Here is a 22,229-nt window from a genome sequence, read left to right on the forward strand (position 1 = left end):
AAAGAAAGACTTTCCCAAGGACTCGAGGGAACTCCATGTGAAATCAGAACTCCGTAAGTCACTGGTAATTTGCTGGAAAAGCAAAACTAGAGGAGAGAAACTGCCCTAGCAAAGGTACAATGGACAACAGCTATACTGGTGTTCAGTTATTTTATGCATTTCACCTAGTGCTTCTCTATTTAAGATTTATGTTGGTTGCAATGAAACACAGTTTTAGTCACTTGAAGACATGATATTTAAAGAAAAGGTCTGCCTCAAGGCTCTGACAAATGGAGTATCCTAGCATGGCAACAGCGACTCAAGAGCACACATATAAAACAATTCACCAATGTGGGATGAAAATTAGGAATTAACTTCAAAGAAAAAAAAAAAAAAAAAAAAAAAAAGTTTATTTGCTTTATGATGGGGCTTGCTTAGCTTATGAAGTGTTTAGATAATACTGTCTGTGACAGAATATCAGACTCAATGACCCAGGATATCATAGGAATGAAAGCAGCAGTCTTTCATCAAAGGCTGCCCTATAGGAACAAGTGTTTCCCTGCAGTTTTGTAGCCATTAGAGCCACCCATCTATTTAAGAGAAGTTATACTTGGATGTCCAGATTAAAATATTTACTTGAAATTTAAAATAAGTCTACAGCATTATCATATCATATCATAATGCTTTGGTATTTTTCTTGAAACACCAGAATGAAATCTTTCATTGTCACAGTCCATATTACCTATGCAAGTTGGCAAAGGTTTGTCCCAAACTCTTCGATCTCCACTTAAGCAGGTCATAATACTACTACCATGCATTGTATATCCAGGATTACAGCTGTATAAAATGACAGTGTCTATAAAATGTCCTTCATCTCGGATTTTGTAGCCATAATTTGGTATGCCAGGATCTTCACACTTCACTAGATCAAAACCTGCAAACAGAAATGGGAAGAGAAGAAAAAAAGACACAGAGATATAAAATATCAAACAAAATATAATTCCAATGAATCTGATCTGGATGCAAACTATATTCTCATGATTCAATTAGATTAGATGTAAACACAGTGATCAGAGATAAATGATATATAATTTCAGTAAATCAGAAACTGAAACACCAAGAACTAAATATTCATTTGATATTGATTATGGCATTAGTTTATTGAAGAAAGTGCATTATATACACTATCTTTAAAGAAATTAGTGAGCATTTTATTAATTTATACCACTTATATTCTCTCATTCTTTTATATTCAGAGGAAAGGAAGTATCGACCCTGTATTTAGCACTAAGTGGGAGCTTCACATCCTCTTCTAATCTCCATAATGAAGACAACAGACCATAGTGATAACTCAGGAAGAAAATGCAAAGGTTATTTCATCCATCCTAGTGTCAAGATATCACGGCTTCAGCTTCTTCTCTGCTGAAATGAAGAAATATTCCTACACAAATTTTCAATTAGCATTCCCCTTTTTGGCCTATTAACATGCTGAATGTGTTAAATAGCTCCCTCTGTGCTCCTTGTAATAAGCAGTTCTACTCTGAGCAGCTACAACTCTTTCCATGTTTTACCCTTTCCTCTCTGCAAAGTGAGCCACAGTGCTACAAAAATCTATCACTACTGAAAACAAGCTTGCTTTTCTTGATTACATTTGCAGACTCGGGCAGAAATCCATGAGGCCCCACAGATCGAAATTCACTTTAGTACTACATTAGAATACTATAATTGAATTAAATACAACCTAATACAAACATACAAAATTAATAATTAAATTAACTGACCTTGATTATTACCAACTTAAAAACTTACTGGGGCCCTTATAGAGAAACCTTATTCTAAAATCAATTTTTCTGAAGACAGAAATCAATTCAAAATGTAGAATAACATTTGGCATTTAGGAAGAGAAACAAAAAAAAAGTTGGGTTTTGTTTATTTTAAGACTAAAATATCCACCCTGTAAAAAGTTGTACTAGCCTTTGGCATTATTTTGACTAACATGGTTTTGAGAATAATTCTGTTATATTGCTAAATATGTAGTATGTATATACCATAGCATACACATGTTAAAATATATTGATTTTCATTACAAAGGTTTGTGTAGGTGTGTGTATGTTTATAAAGAAATAAAATCGTACTCCTCCTCCTCATCACTCTCCAAATGTGAAAAGACCTTTTCACCTGTCAGTAGCACTGTCCCAAGGTGAATTACCTGCTTCTTCAAGAGCCTCATAGTGTACAAATACTCACTGAACTGTATTTCTATATCTGTAAATGACAAAATACCCCTGCAAGTTGTAAATAAGTAAACACAGCTTTGGTAAAGACAATGTGTTTGAGTACACAGTAGTACATATAGGAATTTCTCAGCCTGTGAATGTGTCAGAGGACATGAAGTCTCACAGAAATATATTGCTTATTTAAATCTTATTTTTGAGTCTCTGTGGGAACATTTATGTCAATAGAGGAGTTAAGATTTTCTGTCAGTCTTTTTAAACTCAAATCTAATATAATATTTATTTGGGGTAACGTTTTAGATAATCTGATTGTAGAGAACATAACCACTCACTGTGTTGGGTGTCAGAATTCAATTTCCTATTTAACACAATACAGGAACAAATAACCTGCAAATAAAAAATATCTAACTGGAAGCAAAAATATAAACCCTAAATTTAAATATCTTTGAGACACTAAACCCGTCAGAATTTGCTGGTTTCGTTTGGATTATTCAGACATTTCTATCAAAAGACCACCTTGTAAAATTAATACAGATTTCTTCTAATTATTGATAATTCAGGAAAAGCCCATCATTAGTCTCAGTTTTTAGTGCTGTTTTAACAATATTATGCCTATAAAAAAACCCGTTAGGTACAAATATTCAGTGTGACAAAATAAAGAGCATTATTCCTTTTTGTATCTGAAGTGCAGAATTTTCCTTGCAAGGACATCCAACAAAGTAATTGCTGTCTTTTAAGCCAAATTTTTAAAATGCCACTTTGAATACTGCAGAAAAAAATATAAGAATGACATCATATAATTTGTGATCACACGTTCACTACACTTTTCCACACACAAGACTATCTCTGTCAATCAGCCTATTAAAAATTGGGGTATTTGATGTGCAAGTAGATGTTGATAACCGTGTGCCAATATTGCAGGATCTTGCCCTGTGTGTTCAGTCAAGCTGCCTTTTCAGCTCTTCTTATGCAGTTTCTTCCCCTTCCCATTATGCACAAAAAATATAGAACTTTCCATTCCCTTTTGCCCTGATGCTCTTGTACATTTGGTGTAACGTCATAAAGGACCATAGCACTGTGAAATCTCATTGTTGAAATGTTGCAACAGAACTTCAGTGTTAAATTAGATGCTGTGAACTTTCATAGTGGGGAAATACGGCCATGAGCTCCATACAGTCACAGTACTCAGGTTTACCTGACATTGAAATGAACCAGCAGTCAGAGAAATTCTGCCAATACTCTTACTACTGAGAAAGAGTATTGTACTGGCAAATTGCTGTCAATTATCTTATTCTTGAGTTTCATTATAGGATTATCAGAACAATAAATAGATAAAATCCAGTTAAATTAAAACCAAACCAACCAGAATACATCTTGATGATTGGCCATCACTATTTATCCAACATGATTCGTTCTGTCATATTTGATATAATCATGAATGTACAAATACCATTTGTCAGGGTAAACATTACTGACATATCTGTAATGTATGTAGACTATTAATTACAACTTCTTTCAACTCAGTTTAATTATGATGGGTACTGTGGTTCTAACTACATTAGTAAGTAGTGCAGTACAGCAGAAGCAAATCTGGGAAGTGAAACAATGAAGCTGAGGACACGATATCCACACTGTCTGCACTATCTGTTTTCACTTTGGACTAGTTTTTGTGTCCGTTAGTGGGTGGAGTATGCTAAGTGCATCCCTGGAGCACACCATTCCGTTCAGTTCAGCTTCAATTTTGTACCCTTCAAAACCTGTCTTCAATAGGAAGATGGAAGAAGCGAATGTTCATTTTGAATGTCCAAGGGAAATTCTCAAGGATTCTATATCATACAGTGTACTTTTACAGAAGCTGATGAGGTTCTGAGATATCTGCAAATGTTCTCTTCGCCTATTTTGAAAGGAAGAATACCATTTACTTACCATATATACATATGCGCATTTATACTGCATGTAAACCTACAGTGGCTATATGAAAAATAGTAATCTAAAATAAGTAATTTCCTACTCCTATTTGTGGAAGAAGTCGTAAGGTATTTTGAAATAATCATTCTCCTAAAGCCAAACACACAAAAAAGTAACTACCTAAAAATTATAAACTACCAACCTTTAGGTATTTAAGTTCCTACTTGAAACTAACCTTGAGTTCAATGCTAAGACTTCTAAGAATATGAGAGAAAAATTTATGAGTTCATAGTCTAGAAAGTGTACAAAAGCAACAAAGCCACTCTGAATTGTGAGCTATAGTAGTCACCCAAATTTTACTTCCTACACAAAGCAATGCTGAGGCACGTTACATTATGTCTGTCTTAGTAGAACACATAAGCACACTGTTATTAGGGACTAGAATATAGGTCCCCTATGAGCACTACAGAAATTAGGCTGCAGGGCTTTATTCCTTCATCTTTTTTCTTTCTGGTTTGGTAAACCTTGTTCATGCTTTGGCACATATACTATGTCAATTAAAACTTAACCCATGGAGATGAAAGAGGACAATTTCTAAAACAGAGGAAATAATTGAACTGACAGTAAAATAAAAGCAATATCATAGCCCTTAATACCATGGTCCCACGTGCAAATTTGTTAACAGTTTCTGACAGGTTAACTTTATTTACAAGTTTTATGTTGAAGTAATTATTGTTTGTCATTGATAATCTCACTTTATGAGAAACCATATATAAAACTGGCATAAAAGCAAAAAATGCTTATAAGTTTCTCTCTGTATTCTCTAGTTAATTTTACAGGAATTCAATCAAGTGTTTGTGCTAGATTCAAATCAGATTTGCACTGTTGGGTGTTCTGATGTTGCAGAGATTAATTTTTAATTATCATGGAACCTTGGTCTCAGATATTATCCCAGAACACTGTAACCACTAAGTAAAGGAATACTGTAGCCACCAATCCATAGGGGAAAAATAAAAAAAAGGGAAAAAAAAAAAAAAAAAAAAAAAAAGAGAGAGAGAGAGAGAATTTGGAAGAATTTCTTCGTGTAATGAACCTGTGTTGTTGTTTCTGTGGACTCTGGCTTTTTGTAGTATGTAGTAAGACAAAACCGTAAATATGTTTTAAAAGAAAAGCTAGCTGTAGTATTAGCAAAACTGTAGAAGCTTCAACTAAAGAAAAACATGTCCTGAAAACATAATATGTAGCATATAGGTGTCATTCAACACTATCTCAGCTTAGATGAGTGTATACTCATAATTTCCTACTGATATTAGTTTGTTACAAATGGGAAAATACTATTAAAACAGCAATACCACTAATCCTGATTAGAAACTTCCCAAGACAAGCCAAGAGGGATTAATTATTCTGAGTGCAAAAAAGTTTTTGTAGCTCATATATTAAGCACTGAAGGATTAAAAGCACACCCCATGGGACTCCAAATAGTGTTTAATAATCTCTAATAATTATATTACTTGCTATGGTATATGTATAGACTAATTGGGCCCTGATCAGCATAAAGGTAATGTCTTTTTATTTCTACTTGCCATGGAATACAGAGGTCATAAATTATGTATTATCTATCTTCAGATTCTGAAAGTGATGTGGTAAAATATTTTGGCATGACTCCAAAAAAAGGGGGGCAAGTGCATATATAAATCCTATTTCAGTACATACATATATGGAAATATCAATGGATGTTTTAGTATTAAAAAAGTAAGGTTATGTGAAAACGTTAGAAACATCAAGAACTCTGTTAGTGTTAATTAAATCTCAAGTAATTTAAGCTCATAAACATAATCAATATGTTTTACACAGAATCATTTTTGAACTATCAAAGAGTAACTAAAAATATGAAATGGTACTTGAGTTAATGTTCAGAGTCTATAATGGATTTCTAAATGCATGTAAATGTCAACAAATACTCATTCTGCAGTTGCTGCATTTTAAACATCCATAACATAATCTATTTAATTAAATCAATGCAATTCAAAATGAGAGTTCCTGGCATTTTCATTTTGTCTTGGAACCATTTGTGTGCTATTGAAACCTACAGTTGTAGAGAAAGAACAGTCTATATTATGTACTGGAAAACGTGCCAATTACAAAATCTCTACCTAATTAGAATGATAGAAAAGTCTATAAAAAGGCAAGTGTTTGGATAATGTGGCTACAGTGAGGCATCAGAAACTTGTATGAACTTTCAAAGAGCCTAGGATGACAAATAAACATGGGCTGTATGCACTGGGACAAAATTAGCTCCAGACCTCTTTCTTTTGGATCTGTAAAGTTTTTTGTAAGTAAAGCTGAAGCTAAAATGTTTTTATGTCTTGGTGACTGAATATTTTACATTCTAACATCTGAAAGAGACCAAAGGAGCCATGTTTTTCAAATACAGGGATATATTTCTACATGCTTGTACAGCAGAACGAGTTTACAGTAAGTAATGATACCTGCTGTTTTGTATCCTTTGGGAAATTGCGAATTACACTTTCAGTTTCTCAAAAGCTTTGCAATCAAGTGGTAATTCCTGCTTGACTATACTGATGAGACAGTCATTCAAAGGATAGTACTTCCTAATAGAAGTTTCAGCACTTTTCCTTGACATAAGTAACATGTAAGAAAATTTATGTAAATATGTAAAATGTGTAAAATGGTGATGCTAATACATGTTGTCAGTAACAGGTCTTTTGAGCATAAAATGAAAAAGGAAAGAAAGCTTTTCTGAAATTTTCTGCTGTAATAACTATGTTACAAAAAGTTTTAAGGCCTTCTCCACCAATTTCAAACCAGATTCTTTGTGTCCAAATGTCTTACTAAAAATTTATGTTCTCCCCTTTTCAGCTATAACATCTAAATATACAAAATAATAATAATAATAAAAAAAATTACAAGACATTTTTTGTATGTGATGATCTTATCAAAAGAAAATATTTTTAGTAAATAACAATACTTGCAAGAGATAGGTATGCAAATACATGTGCCTGCATCAAGATGATTACTCTGAATGTATTAAACCATACAAGTAAGCTTTTGTAATCAGTAAACAAATGAATAATTAATGATAATTTATACTCAATATAAGAGAAGCAGGGATTAAAGGTGAGCTTCCATGCGAGTATAAGAAATCTAACTTCAAGTGTCTACAAAGAGATATCTTCAGGAACACTCTATGTCTAGGCCTTCTTCATAATCAGCGGGAAAATGACTCATACAGTCAGTACTTAGAAATATTCTGGGCATTAGTTGTGAGAAGAACACTGGTCTGACCTTTCAGGGCAAAGGGGAAGAAAATTAAAGGAAATAACAAGAACACATACATTATTTCTGGTGTTATTTAGTGCAAAGTACTTTGGCTTAACACCTACCAAATGCTTCAGTGATTACAAATACACTGATTTCCTCACAGCCTTTTCTAGAATACTCACTCATAGAGTAATCAAGTCACCATGAATACTAAGGATGGATTGAAGCATGCAAAAACATTTGTACAAGATTATAAAAACCAGTATAGCACAGACAGGACTGAAAGTTAAAGAATTCCACCATCTGCAGCTGTGCTTATTCTTTCACATGCTGACAGGGGAGCAATGTGCACACAGCACCTGTTATTCTGGCTAGTGGTATTGATGCCCCAAGCTTCTTAAAATCAAGTTCTAGGTAAACTGTGGTGAACAACTTAGATAATAAAAAGCACATAAATCTTGTCTACCTTCCATCATTCTGTCTTAAGCAACTTTCCCCACTTAGGAAGTTTATGGAAACAGAAGGAGTAAGTAGGTTTATAGCATTCATCTTCTTTAACTATCTTTCTGACAAATACTCTGTTCTCTACATGCACCCCTAATTCTGCTCACATATCATATACATATAGTTTTGGCAGGGTGATTTTAATACTATGCATAACCTTTTGAAGACATAATCTTAATTTTATTCTTAAATAACAGTGTTACAGTTTTAAAAAATTAGAAACATAGTTTTGATGACTGAGAAATTTGTTCCCTATTTACTGTTAAACTCCAGTTATTAAAAATTTACTAGATTCTACGGCAGCAAGCTCAATCTATTGAAGCATAAACAATTCCCTCATATAATGAAGAGAAGGGAGAAAACAGTTACATTTCTATATCCAAACTGTTAAAACCCTTACAAATTAATTCTGGATTTTTTTTCCCCTGAAAATTTATGTTTTTATAAACTCTATTTAATACAAAAATTATAAAAATGGCTATGTAATGTATTTAACAAGAGTTATTTTAGAAGAGATCATTTCAACCACTTTCAGAAAGGGAAAAAATTCAGTCAGAAGAAAGCTAAGATCAAACTTTGATATCAGGGGCATACACAAATGACTTCCAATGTCTAATGTTAATAAAATATATAATTTCAATACAAATGGAAAACAACATATGCATATGGACATCTTTCCGCATCTCTGCTAGCCTTTCTCACCTTCAAAGCATACCTGTATTTTAAACTTTATAGCAGGAGATTTTAAAAAGCAGCATTATTCTTGGTAGTAGATGTGAATTACAACAGGAAAACCTGGTGGGTTTAGATTGGATGAGAATCTCTGACCCATACACAGAAATGGCAGGAGTCCTTCAAGAGATTATAACTGGCAATTATCAGAACCAAATCAAAATAACCTTTAACAAATTACCTTTTTCACATGTTCTGATACCTTATATCAAATCTAATTTTTCCCTAAATGAAAATAATAGTTAACATCTTTCTTCTTTCTAATCCCATACACAGAGGGATAATTCAGTGGTTTAAGTATGATAAACTATATAATTGTTAGGAACTAAAAAAATATTTTTCTTTTTAAATGTTCAGAGAGCTTTTTAAAAAAACATTGTTCAACTTGTGTATGTGCATATACAATACACATTTTAATTCAATCAAAAGCCTGGGTTTAACTCCAAGTGTTTTTGGAGAACACTATTTAATGATAATGGACTATTCAGCCTGTACTACTATCATACTATGCCACTACTGTTCTATTTGTTGTGATTTCTCCTCTTTCCAACTTAACTCTTGCAACCTTCTTCTTACCAATGGAGTTTCATTTCTCCACTCCATACACTTCTCAGAGAGTTTGTCTTGTTCTCCTCTTACATGTGTGTCCTAGTTTTTTTGTCTCAAATATCATCATTGCTAATACCCTGTGGTGCTCCTCTTGCCCTGCTGCACTTCTGCAAGTCTCCTTGGTTTGGGACCGCAGCTTCCCTTATTTCAAGCTGCAGACATAGAAACAGAGGTGCCCATCTATTCCTTCTCTCTTCTTCCCTCCTCTTCAAGTCTGTTTTTTATTTCATTGGTATTGCAATCAGACAACAATACCCTCACTTTCTCAGGCTACTCATGAGGCAGTAGGCACTGAGAACACAGCATAGTTGGTGGGCCAGTCTCAGCTGGTGGGTAAGCCCTCACCCACTTGTTTTCTCTCTCCCCCACAATAGTATGGGGGAGAGAATTGGAAAGAGAAAAGCAAGAAAATTAATGGGTCAAGACAGACAGTTTAGTAAGTGAAGGAAAATAAAAAGGGAAAAGAAAACCAAAACAAGCAATGCAAAAGCCTTAACTTATCACCAACAGACTCATGCTCAGTGAATCCCCAAGCAATGGCTATTTCAGAAAAACTTCCCCAAAGTTTTATCACTAAACGATGTCACATGGTACAGAATATCTCATTGTTCTATTCAGGTCAGCTGTGTCAACTCACTCCCTCTTGTCCACCCTGAGCTTACCTGCTGGGGCAGCAGAGCGAATAACAGAAAAGGTCCTGACACTGAGCAAGCACTAATCAGCTGAAAAAATATTAACTTCATCCCAGCTAAACCCAGTACAGATGGACGAAGTGTTCATCTCCATCTTCATCCAGGCCTGCTGAGTGTTCATTAAAGAAAAAATACTTTAGAGTGCTCATTCATAGGGTGGGAACTGCTCACATAAAATCTAGGTATCTAGAGATTTTTATCTTCACAAATTTAGGAAGGTTTTCCTAAAAAGGGCAAAACACCAAACTGAGGTGCAGACAACATCATGCCAGCATTTTCATCTCCAAAGTATGTGATAATATAACTTTTCAAATAAAAGGTTAATTTAATGCTTATAGTCACCAAATAAAATGGTTTTCATTGTTTCTGCCTTGGGGGAAAAAAAAAAAATCATTAGCACCTACTGTTTACTAAAGTTAAAGTCAACAGTTTCATAGATGATTAAAAAAGTCTTTTAATGAAAAGTGAAAACAACCTTATTTATACAAAGTTGTGTTTTGGTGGGGGGTTTTTTGTTTTTTTTTTTTTTCTTATAAAATTTCTGGATTAATCTTTTAGTTTTTAAAGAATATCATAACATGACACCTTATTTTCTTTCTATGCCAAAAAGTTTCAAACTTTAATGTATGGTTCTAAAATCACAGATTATACTATGCTGATTACAATGATATGAAATGATGCTTAATTTCATTTAAATTATCTGAATATTTTCTGTTTGCAAAAGAGATTTTCATATTTTCTGTTCATATACTCATATGATAAAGTTTTTTTTTATTTTGCAGGACTAGGAACTTTGGTTGCAGAAAAAAACATGACATGCAGACAAGCTGCTATATGACATGCAAACAGAGAAACAGGTAACCATTCAGTTTTTTTAACAGCAATTCATGTAATCCTACTTTTAGCCAAATTATTTTAGACTGTACAATTTCTGATACTTATTCTGTGAGGTAGACACATAAAGAGGAAGTAATTAATGCATTAGATTATGAAACTCAAGTTCAGTTGAAACAGAAGAAACAAAACAAAAGAAAAAACACTTATGTTTTGAAATTCACCACAATGGAAAACTCTAGTGAAGACATCTGTAGTGAAAATCCTGAATACCTTATTCAGTTGTTTGTGGGTTTTTTTTCATACACTTTAAAACTGAATGCAAATTCATCCTAATCTTCTGAAACCTTTTGATTTTCACAAAAAATATTTTTGAAAAATCTTCCCATATGATGTTGCCCTGAAGAGATCTATCATGCAGTGTATGGGAGAAGCAGAACAGAAGAATGTGGCCAGATTATGTAAGTACTGAATATATTGGAAGCAAAAGGCAGTTTCATTTTCTGGGGGTGGGAGAGAAGAGACCATAATCTGATCATGCTGTTAAACAGGATATCATAATACTTGTGCATGAGTGAACTGAATTAAAATTCCTAAGAAGCTTTTATTTTGGCATTTATTAAAATTAATAATTTTTAATTCTCAATTTTGCAATTTTTGCTTTCATTTACAACAGCTTTTTGTATACATGCAATACAGTTTATGTTAATTTGGTGTTAGTCACATAATTATACTTCTCTTAAAATGATCTGTGAATACATATAGGTTAAGACATACTCATTTAATGATTTTTGCCTTTTGTTTCATTTCATTTCATTTAAATTTGTCTCACATTTTTACTGTAGCATGTGAATATTCTCTTTGGAACAGATATTATACAATTATTAGTTACTGAAAGGAAACTACAGCAGCTTCTTTTCATTACTGGATTGTTCTGCTCACCTGACACTACACAGCCTGAGGCAAAGTTGCTATATTTCTGAATTTTAGTCTGTTTGTGTTCTAGGATAATTGACTGAGTTTGCAGTTTCAGAACACTGTTTTCAATTACATTCTTTTACCATTTTCAATTACTGTAGAATAGGAAATGAATTAAATTAGATTTCAGTTCAGGATTCTCTTAAATTAATTTCCAGGTTTAAACCATTTATATAAATTTAGATTATGCTAATTAGATTCACTTTCCATGCACTAACTTTCACTATCCCTTGAAAGATGTAGGGGTAGAGAGTGTTTATAATACAGAACTTAAACAGAAAATTGGAACTAAGTGTTTAGCAATAACAGAATAACATATTAGCAATAACAGAATAACATATTATGATGCCAAACCACTCCATCATGTCTGAGAAATGTATTTAAAGATTTATTTTCTTAAACTGAAAGTTGTATCTTCAGACCAATGAAAAGAATATTATAAAACTGCTAACTACGCATGCTAAATATAGAGGATGATGAATGCAAATAAAAATACCAAACCTACATTTAAAAAAAAAAAAAATCTATCCATGCACAATTCTAAATCTGTTTTCTTTTAGGAACACTAGATAGAATTTGATACAAGTTCTATGGGGCTGGGCATAGCTCAAGGTTGTTGAACCTTCCCAATTCTTCTGGCAGAAATGGTAGCCATGCAGAATTTTGCTTTCAGTGAAAGAAATGGGTATGGATTCAAAACTGGCAAAGTTAATATTAAGTTAAGGTCTGAGTCTATATAACATTCACTCTCAAAAAGAAACATCCTTAGAGATAATTTTTCCAGCAGTCATTTCTATCTTACCACAGCAGTGCAGGAAAATATCTAATTTTACATCCTAGGGAAATGGAGGATACAAATAAAAGACAAGTGTTGAGGAACTAACACAGAACATTTTTAATCTATAGCAGTGAATCAGGAACAAGTGAGTGAAAGGCCTTCAGAAATTTAAAATTTAGCTACAGAGTATACCACAAATTTCTGAATGGTTTCTAGACTTCATAAAGTCTGTAACTACTTCTACATGTTTCTGAAGCACACAGGAGTCTGTTGTGAGGCAGAATATACTGCTATATGCTACTGTGCAGTCAGATACATTCCTACATATATCTGTCAGTATTCCTGGAGCAGATGGACCCTTCCACTGACTCATTCGATGGAATCCAAGGCTTACTCTGCAGATAAGTGAAGCTTTCTTCTATTATATCCTGCACAAGACTGAGGAACCATGAAACTGCCAGAGAGCTAGATAAGCCGCTCCTAAAAAGGAGTTGTCTGGATAAGGACAGAGTAACTTCAGACAGGCAACTGCCAGCACATGGAACTTGATAAAAGCCTTCAGGTCTGAGGAGAGTCCACAGAACAATTCTACATAGTGGTAAAGTTCCTTACACATTGCAACCTTGGGGTACTTTCTGAAGACATGGGTGGACGGTATCATGAATACAGACACCTATCTTCAAGCACCATGACAATAAATTAGTTCTGAGAGTTCTAGCCAGTACTGAGGGAAGAGTAATTTCTTCTGAACTCTGTGGGAACTTTTACTCAGAAAACAAGGATGGACAAGTATTTGAACAGGAAGCACTTACACTACCTTCTTTGTTGCAGACTTTGTTTAGAGATACGAAGATTGTTTTAAGTGTTTTATCTTCTTTCTATGAATTTTGGACATGTACATAAAATGGCAATATCTTTAAAGGATAACCAACAGCACAGCTACTGGCAAACAGAAATTGTGAAAGTTATTTTTGTATTGACATCTATGTGAACTAAATAAGACACAACTAATATTACTGTACAACTTATCTTCACTGGATTTAAGAGTGATCACTGTGGAAGCACAGTATAGTGCTGAGTACTCTGTGATCTGTATGGTGTCATCAGCATTATAGTCAGCATTATGCTGTATTCAGAACATCACAAAACACTTGTATAAAACATGCATGATAAAGTGTGGAAGGACTGGTCTTGTTTTTCCAATAGCTAAGAAAAGTGAGACTGTGTTCAAGGAATGAGGATTAAACTGTAGCAAGGAAGCACTTGTGACACAAGTGAGAATATAATCAGTTCTCCACATGATGAGTCAAAACATCCACTGTTAAAATTCCTTGTGTCAGGACTGTGATAGGGGAGTGGTTAGACACTGCAGGGAGACTGCCTGTTTGTTATTCAGAGACTGTACTGCATTGCTCCTTATTTAAAGTCGCAGTCTGTTACTTTTACCAGACAGCTGTGTTTTGCTTTTACTGCCTGTCACTGTGTGGCATCAATAAGATTTCATTTTAATTTGAATGTCAATTTAATGTTATATCCTACTGACATGACAGCACAAAGCACTGTTGTCTTTATACCAGGATGGCCAAATCTAACTGAGCAATGACCAGGAAGGGTAGGTCCAGCTGTGAGAATGCCTATGGCTACATCTTCTCTTCCTCACAAAAACTTAAAGGTGTCTCAGGGAGAAAAGTTCTAACTGGACAGGGGAAAAAAAAAAAATAAAAATCCCCCAAATGATAAAATTTAAATTATGAAATTAGAACTGACATTTTCTCAACCAAAAAAAGTAACTGTCACATGAGTCAGTTGTGGCTACAACATATATAAACTTCTATTTTTAAATAGAGATATTTATTGATGTCCTCTACTCTTAGGGAATTAAAGGCATCTTAAAAGTCTTTTTTTTGTTTGTTTGTTTGTTTCTTGGATTATAAAAACACTTCCCATGATGGTCAAAAAGAAATATATATTGGAAAAAGGCAAAAAGAAAATCTTTTGCTATTTTTACAAGCTCTGTTTGAGAGGAGTAAGAAGTAACATAAAGGAAAATTTGTACAACTTTGGCTTCTATTAATAAGATTAACATAATCCACTAACTTCTCACATTGGAAGACTCTCTTCTTTCCTGTATCATTGGTACAGAAGATGGAATAATCTGTTAAAACCTGAGATCATCCTCGGGTAAAAAATTTAGTCCCATTAAGATTATGCTGTCATTTCCTCAGCACTAAGGTATGAATGTCCACAGTCATCCCCTCTGACACCCGCGTAGTGGTACTAGGGGTGAAAACAAACACTTTCTCTTATCCATCCTAACACATATTCACCCTAGATTGAAGGAAGTGCATTTATATAAGCTTGTTTTACAGGAAGGAGAAAAGTTTTCCCCTTTGTTCCTCTTGGGTTTTTCTCCTCTGGTAGACACAGATTCAGGTATTGCTCAAATTGCAGTTTCATTGACTCTCATTCATACATACTTACTCCACAAGTCTCATGCTAAATTATTAGCAGAATGTTGTTGTCTCAATTTTTCTGAAGCAGTTTCCTAAAATACAATCACTACAATTTTAGTCCTCAGTCAAAATATTTTTTAGTTTCTCAAAACAGTTGAGAAAGAATACAGATTTTTTTCATGGTCCTTTCCAGTAAAAAAAATATCTCTACCAATTGTGCTAAAACCATTTCCTTAAAACCATCTTGCAGTTACAAGTAAAAGAATAAAATTACTATAATTTCTAGCTTCCATTCAGTATTGTTCTTACCCTGAAACAATTTCCTGTATAGCAGATTTCATTACAACTTGAATCCTATATAGGTTTCCTTATATATACATACTGATTTTAGAATTTATACAAACCACTCAGATTCTGAGTTTACAGAATTCTGTTTTATTATGGCAGTAATGAGATTCTGAAAATAGAAATAAAATTTTCTTTATCACATTTCTGTTCTCATGGATCATTAGCTTCTTCTGTTGTATTTGTAAATATATCATCATCCATGTAATTCACAATGTTAAAAAAGATGGAAAAGTAGTTGCACAGAACTGAAATAGTAACCTTTTAAGTCAGTGTTTTTAATAAAACATTGCAATGGTTCTAAATTTCAAGCTTCAAAGCTGCACTAATCTTAATTTCAAAAGCATTAATGGGAAGAAAAGTACTACAAAGACCAACAATTAAGAGCAGTTGATATATCCCTTGTGGACAGCAAGAACTCAACAACCAAATAGGGAATAACCAGAACTGATTTACCACTAGATTTATTACACCATCACTTCTAGCTCTATCTAGTAGTCTTATTACTCAATTTCATTCACGCTGGCATATGTATTTTTCGTTTCCTTCAGTGAGACCACAGTTAACACTCTTTTAACTTTCTTGTTTTAGTAATTTTAAAGGATCTGGCATTATATTTCAGTCTGAAAAGCGAATAAATAAACTTCAGAGTAATCTTTCAGGGAAGTTAATTCCAGCTGTAAACTGCAGCTCCAATAATCCAAACAGATAATTATGATTTTGTATATATATTTTGCATATGTATATAAGTATATATGTGTGTATATAATTTTGTATATGTATATAATTATATTTTGTAAATATAATTTAACAAATAAAAAATGGACACATTTGTTTAGTAACTGCATTGGAACTGCACCAAAAAGTGCAATCCCATCAAATAATGAGTATAAATTTCCGGTAATCTTTAAAATATAGCTAGGATTGGACTCTCAGCAAAAGAACGAGTCAGCACTGCAGCCAATTTTCAAAGCATTCCAACAGAATGCATCTTCTGCTTGTAGCAATTTATAAATGGTGAAGAATCCCACACTGAAGTGTTTGAAAGTAACATAGAATATGTTTTCTTGTTACAGTTGATGGAAATCACCTGGTTAGATGGTCACTATCTCAAAATGTATTGTCTTGAATCTACCTTCCTGAAAATACATGGAAAAGTAAGGAAGTAGATGGTATTTACAAACGGGGACTGTCTCCTGTGAGAACAGACAGAAGGAAAAGTCATTACAGATAAACATTTCAAAATTAACTGCTACAAATTGACCACATGATATATTAAATGAGATATTTGGCAAGAAAAAAAAGAAGAGGAAAAGGTTATAAAGACATACAAAAGTGAGTCTTGCCTCTGTACACAGTATTGTTAAGTTTACTGCTAGAAGACTGTTAAATTCTATCTATACATTTCAGAAAACGTAAACCAGGTTGGAATGCTAGAAGACTAGAGATTCAAAATTAATCAATCAGCCAGGGGGAAAAAAAAAAAGAAAAAAAAAAAAAGCGCCTTAAGACATGAATTATCATATGTTAACTTACATAGAAAAATCTGATACAGGAGAGCAAATCTTATTAGAATTGTCAACTGAAGTGTAACAAAATCAAGCTATTGGATGCAGATATTAAGCAAAATTCCATCTTTAAATAAAATACTATTTTTAAACTCCTAAACAGAGGGTGGAACTCATCACTGCAGCAAGATTTGAAAGGAACAGATTCAAGAACCTTGAAATCAGAGCCCTTAAAATAAGTTTACTTTTAAAACAAATTATTTGTTCGATTTTTCAAAGAAAAAATTCTATGGTCTCTATAGGCAAATCAGAGTAGATTTGCCTTGTGGTTCTTTCTGAATTATGTAACATAAAATGAAAGAATATATACTATCTACATTTAATAAATAAATAAATAAATAAAATCACTTTAATACATTTCCTCTAGCCAGAGAATCCTTCCTTTCCTTTATGGTTCTATAAGAAAATACCACTAAAGGTAGGATTATAAGATTTCAGATTTACCAGGCACAGCAAAAACACAGAGGGAAAGTGAATGATTTCTACTTATTCCACTGTTGGCTCCAATCCAAAGGGAAACTAGCAGATGTACTAGAAAGAGCTATGATTCCATCTCTGTGACAGGGCACAGCGAGGTGCTCTACTCTGCAGGATTCAACAAGAGCTCATGGAAGCTGATTTAAAAGGCAATAAATTGAAGGCAAAAAGTACTTGGTGATTCCTTGAAACTTGGACAAAATATCTGTTTATGTGTGTAGTTATCTCCAAAGTTATTCCCCCCAAAAAGACTCACTGTTTTGCAAGCTAAATTACTTAAATTATTTACATGCAAACTGTGGGACAAGTCCACCGTTCATCAAAACTTGTTCATGCAGGTATCCTTCCAGCATACTCCACCCCGATTCTGACAATCAGTCAGGACGCATCAAGAGTGTGCACCCAGGCACGCTATTGTTTTTATTCTTATTTGTACTCATCTTTTAAAATTTGACTGCAGGGATTGAATGTTTCCTTTTTAAAACCTTGTACTCTATAAGTCTTCTGTGACAGTATAACACTAATATATTCAACCCACATGTCACAATTCACTCTTTCAACCCCCACTGCTAAGTCTTCAAACTTAGGCTTTATAAATTTAAAATATTACAATTTTGCTTTTAGTAATGTTCTTAAATAACTAACATCTATCCAGCCATGTAAGAAATTAAAAGTCAGTCTGATAACCACAGTGCATTCTGGGAAATCATCTTCACCATTCCATGAGAATGGAACTGCAGCTGAAAAATACACATTTCCCCACAAAACAGACAATTGGATAATATTTGCGAGCTACTTACTTGTGTAAGTGAGCTGAAATCCTTGGTCAGTATCAGATCCATTGGTGTTAAACTCTATCCACAAATGGTTAGAGGTGCTATTAAGGATAACTCCCATCATGTCACTTCTGGTGAAGGAACCCAGAGAGCGTGAAGAACTGTCTTTTCCATCATACACCTTGTAGAAACAAAATAGTAACATGAAACTGGACATCAAATCTAAATATTTGAAAAATGTTAGTTTATGTAATACTTTCAAAGTTAGCTATGTATTGCTAATAGTTTCTCAAAAAAGTTAATATTTTCATTTTGTGAGGTACATACCACTTGATTATGCAGTTCAGTGAAATACAAAATATTCTGTCACCCTTAATTTTTTTTTTTCTTGTCAGTTTTGTGAGCTCATCTTGAATGAAATTAATATTTATATATGACTATATCTGAGGTTTTATACACTCATTATTTTTCATGGTTATTCACAAAGGCTAACAGAAGTATAATTTCTGAAATCAACATTGAAGTAAGGCTGTGAGAGGTAAACCCCATTCTACGCTGTTCTCTCCTTTCTGGAGATGTCAGCAGCAGAACTGAAGTATTAAAGTCAATCTGTCACCTTTTATTTCAGACTCTGAATCTGCAGTATTTTTTTTTTTTTTTACTATAAGTTTTAACAAAGAAAGACAGGTCTTCAAAAAGGCATGTGAGTCTATTTTCAAACCGGGATGTTCTTATTTAACCATGTTACTTTAATGCAAACTTTCAGTGGAGGACTAAATCAACAATATTAACCTCGGTAATTTTTCAAATCCTAGAATGAAAAAGAATTGTACACTAATACAGGGCAAGCAAAGAGTTAGTATTGGCTAGGGGGTCAAAAATTTTTTTTCTTATTGCAAAACATTGAAAACCATAAAATGCCAAAATAGTCTTCTGTGGGTTCTTTTTGTCTCACAATGAATGATAATAAGCTAATTTCTTCTTTAAATTGCATAAATCACCTCTACTTTCTCACAGGAAAAAAAAAAAAAAAAAAAAAAGGAAAAAAAAAAAAAAAAAAAAAAAGAAAAGACAAATATGCATATTTTAAGTACTTTTAAAACACACACCATACATAATGTGGATACTTATACAAAAGCAAGTAATGAATCTGAACAGCTAGTTTCTAATATGAAGTAAAAGATAATTTACCCTGACTTCATATGGCCTAGAGTCACTGTAGATAATTAGTGCAAAAACTACAATTACTGTGTCTGCATCTTCATCTATCAGTTCATAGACATTGTTGTCCAGTGAAGATTTATACTGATTCCAACCAGAAGCAGGCAGTGACCCATTTAACAGTCTAAATTGCTACATTTGGGTCACAGGCACTTACTTCTTTCTGTTTGAATGTCCTGTTAGATCTACTAATGAAATTTAGAAATGCATCTTTTGAGAGGACAGACCATGGCAACTACATTTATGGATGATGACCAACAGTTAAAAGCAGAGCTATTTCCTCAGTGAGAAAATACCAGCATACCATCAATACAGATGAATGAGGTACTTTCAAGACATTCATCAGGTGCAACATTAGTAAAATAAAATAATAAAAACAACGTGCATAAAGATTTTTTTTTTAAGATAAAAGCATAAATTCAGTGCAATAAACATACACAGATAAAGATAATGACCTTGACTAAAAGAATCTTTTGAAATATATTTATGCTAGCCATTGATAGAACAATACCTATTACTTATTATCCTTATTACTAAGGCAAAGATTGTCATATCAGGGCATGAGCTATCGGAAGACATAATCAATTGTATTTAAGATTCATGAGAACAGTAACACATACTTAATGTCTACCTGTTAGCAGAAATATGACTTTAAACTGTGCTAAGAGTATCTAAAAAAATACCTCCAAACTTCTACCATTGTCCTGAACCAGAACTACAGATTACTTTCATGGACTGATTACAGTCTATTATTAAAGGTGGAAATCTATTGTACAAAACGATTAGGCATTCATTCACTGTAAGATTTATTTTTAACGACATTCTGAACATACATATTATGCAAAAACCACAGCTATATTTTACTTGGTTTGAGATATACTAGTTTGAATTAAATAATCTAATTGTCATTAATAAAAAGTGCTATCTATGTTAAAATAAAAGTAATTTTTATTCATCTTTAAAAGAAAAAATAACAGCTAATTACTGCAGTCGTCCCTTAGACATCCTGTTCCAAAAGCCTACTTCACTGACTGTTCCAGATACTCTTCCTACATGAAGATCAGCAGGTTAAATAAAAGTATTTCTCAAGATTAATCCAGACATAAATGGAAACATCATTTTATGAAATAAAAATTAGATAAGAGGGATCAGGTGAAAGCAGCTTTAAAAAGAGTCATGCCAATTTTTAACTGCTGACAGTTGTCCAGCTGTTCTTAACATTACAGACATAACCAGGTACATGTCTACTCTAGTAACTGAAATAATGTTAGTGAAAAAATATAACCATTGGCTCTCTACTGTCTATAATGATAACTTGTTTGAACCATCCCTGGGAAAGAAAAATAATTTTCCTTAACAATTCTTGGCCATGGTTTGGTATTTAGTGTGGGCCAAGGACCAATTCCAATAAGCAGCTTGTGTGCAACCATTGTGTTCTGTCATATATGACTGTCTCCAGAGTCAGAGAAAACATTTGATACACTAGTCTAGACATTCTAACTATTAATTCATACACAGTGTGCATGTTTAACTCATTTAGGAGAACCCATTTGCAATATAATTCATGTACTACAATTAATAGGTACTGTATTCTCTTTTATGAAGAAATAAGGAGGGTCAATTTGGCCAAAGATATGAAAAACCTGAAATTACATTCGGTTTTTCCTCTTATCTCTAGCAAGTTCATGGTAATTACATTACAAACATTTCACCATAGGTAGCCATTTTAAAGAATTGTGAAATTTCAAGTGACAGTTAAAGCAGCGAGATTGGGATACTGAAGTATTAGTAAGTGATCAAGGATAAACTGCTGCTTTTTTTTTTTTTTTTTCACACACACACACACACACACACACACACACACACGAGAAAAGGCTTTGTTTGCAAGAACTCTTTGAGATGTTCCGGTGCTTTCCTCGCATCCCGACCTGGCATTTCTGATCAGCTGCTTATTGGCCCATTTATGAATTAAGTTTTGAGAAGGGAAGCAGGGCTAACAGCATAGCAGCTTGAGGAGGGTAAATGAGAATGGCCAAAAGAAGGTAGAATTTAATACAGCGTGTCAGTAACTTGCAAATCTCATCCTTGTGAGGTATCATAAAGAGAAGCAGGGATTAAAAAAAAAGGTCCAGAAGGGGAATAAAATTCAGAGCTTTGCTTCAGACTGATCTTTTTGGTTTATTTTGTGAGCCTTAACAGATCATTTCTGCAGCCAGTCCTAGATGACAAAGGTTGGACAGATTTGTGAAATCTGATTGAGAACTAGAAGAGGTTTTTACATCTTTGTAAAAATCAGGCTGCTGGTTTACATCAGGTTGCTTCGGGCAGCAGGAGCTGGTAGCCTGACAGGATTTCCTGTGTTCCCCTGCATGGCTGCACTTGTCTTGACAGGCACACGCTGAGGGGGGGCACTGCTTTCATACAGTTGGGTTTTTGCCTGCAGTGTAACATTCCCAGCTCCAGGATGAGATGGCTGAAGGCGCCTGGCAGTTAGAGCTAGCTCTGTGTCTTACATCTCATCTTCTGTTTCAGATCGGACATGAGGGAGAGGAAGAAAGTGATATTTTCACAATTCAGGAGGTCAGTTTTCAGCCCACTGGAGAATCAGATTGGAAGCACACCAACTACACCCTCAACACGGAATCCCTCGACTGGGTAAGTGCTGCCAGCGTGGCCGCAGGCTGCAGAGGGCACTTCAGCTTCTCTCGCCTGCTGTCCAGCTGCTCCCTACTTACAGCTGAGTCCTGTCCTGGCTGCCCAAAATGGGGGATGCCCCTGCTGGCCCTGAGATAGTGGTTCTGCTGCAAACTGAGGATTATTATATGGTCCCAGCATCACGCAGTGCTAAGTGACATTACT

The 22,229-nt window shown here is 33.9% G+C and overlaps 1 protein-coding gene across 1 annotated transcript in view; it reads right to left on the minus strand.

Annotated features, from left to right (window-relative positions):
- CSMD1 (CUB and Sushi multiple domains 1) overlaps positions 1 to 22,229 on the minus strand; it is a 1,016,265-nt gene that overhangs the window by 234,646 nt on the left and 759,390 nt on the right. Inside the window, exons 24-25 of the mRNA XM_026844050.1 lie at positions 18,174 to 18,330; positions 722 to 913 (exon numbers count right to left, since the gene is read on the minus strand). Coding sequence (XP_026699851.1) covers positions 722 to 913; positions 18,174 to 18,330 — 349 coding nt within the window. The remainder of the gene's footprint in view (positions 1 to 721; positions 914 to 18,173; positions 18,331 to 22,229) is intronic.

This window comes from Athene cunicularia (assembly GCF_003259725.1).
Source record: "Athene cunicularia isolate RWA chromosome 3 unlocalized genomic scaffold, athCun1 chr3_part1, whole genome shotgun sequence".
Lineage (NCBI taxonomy): Eukaryota > Metazoa > Chordata > Aves > Strigiformes > Strigidae > Athene > Athene cunicularia.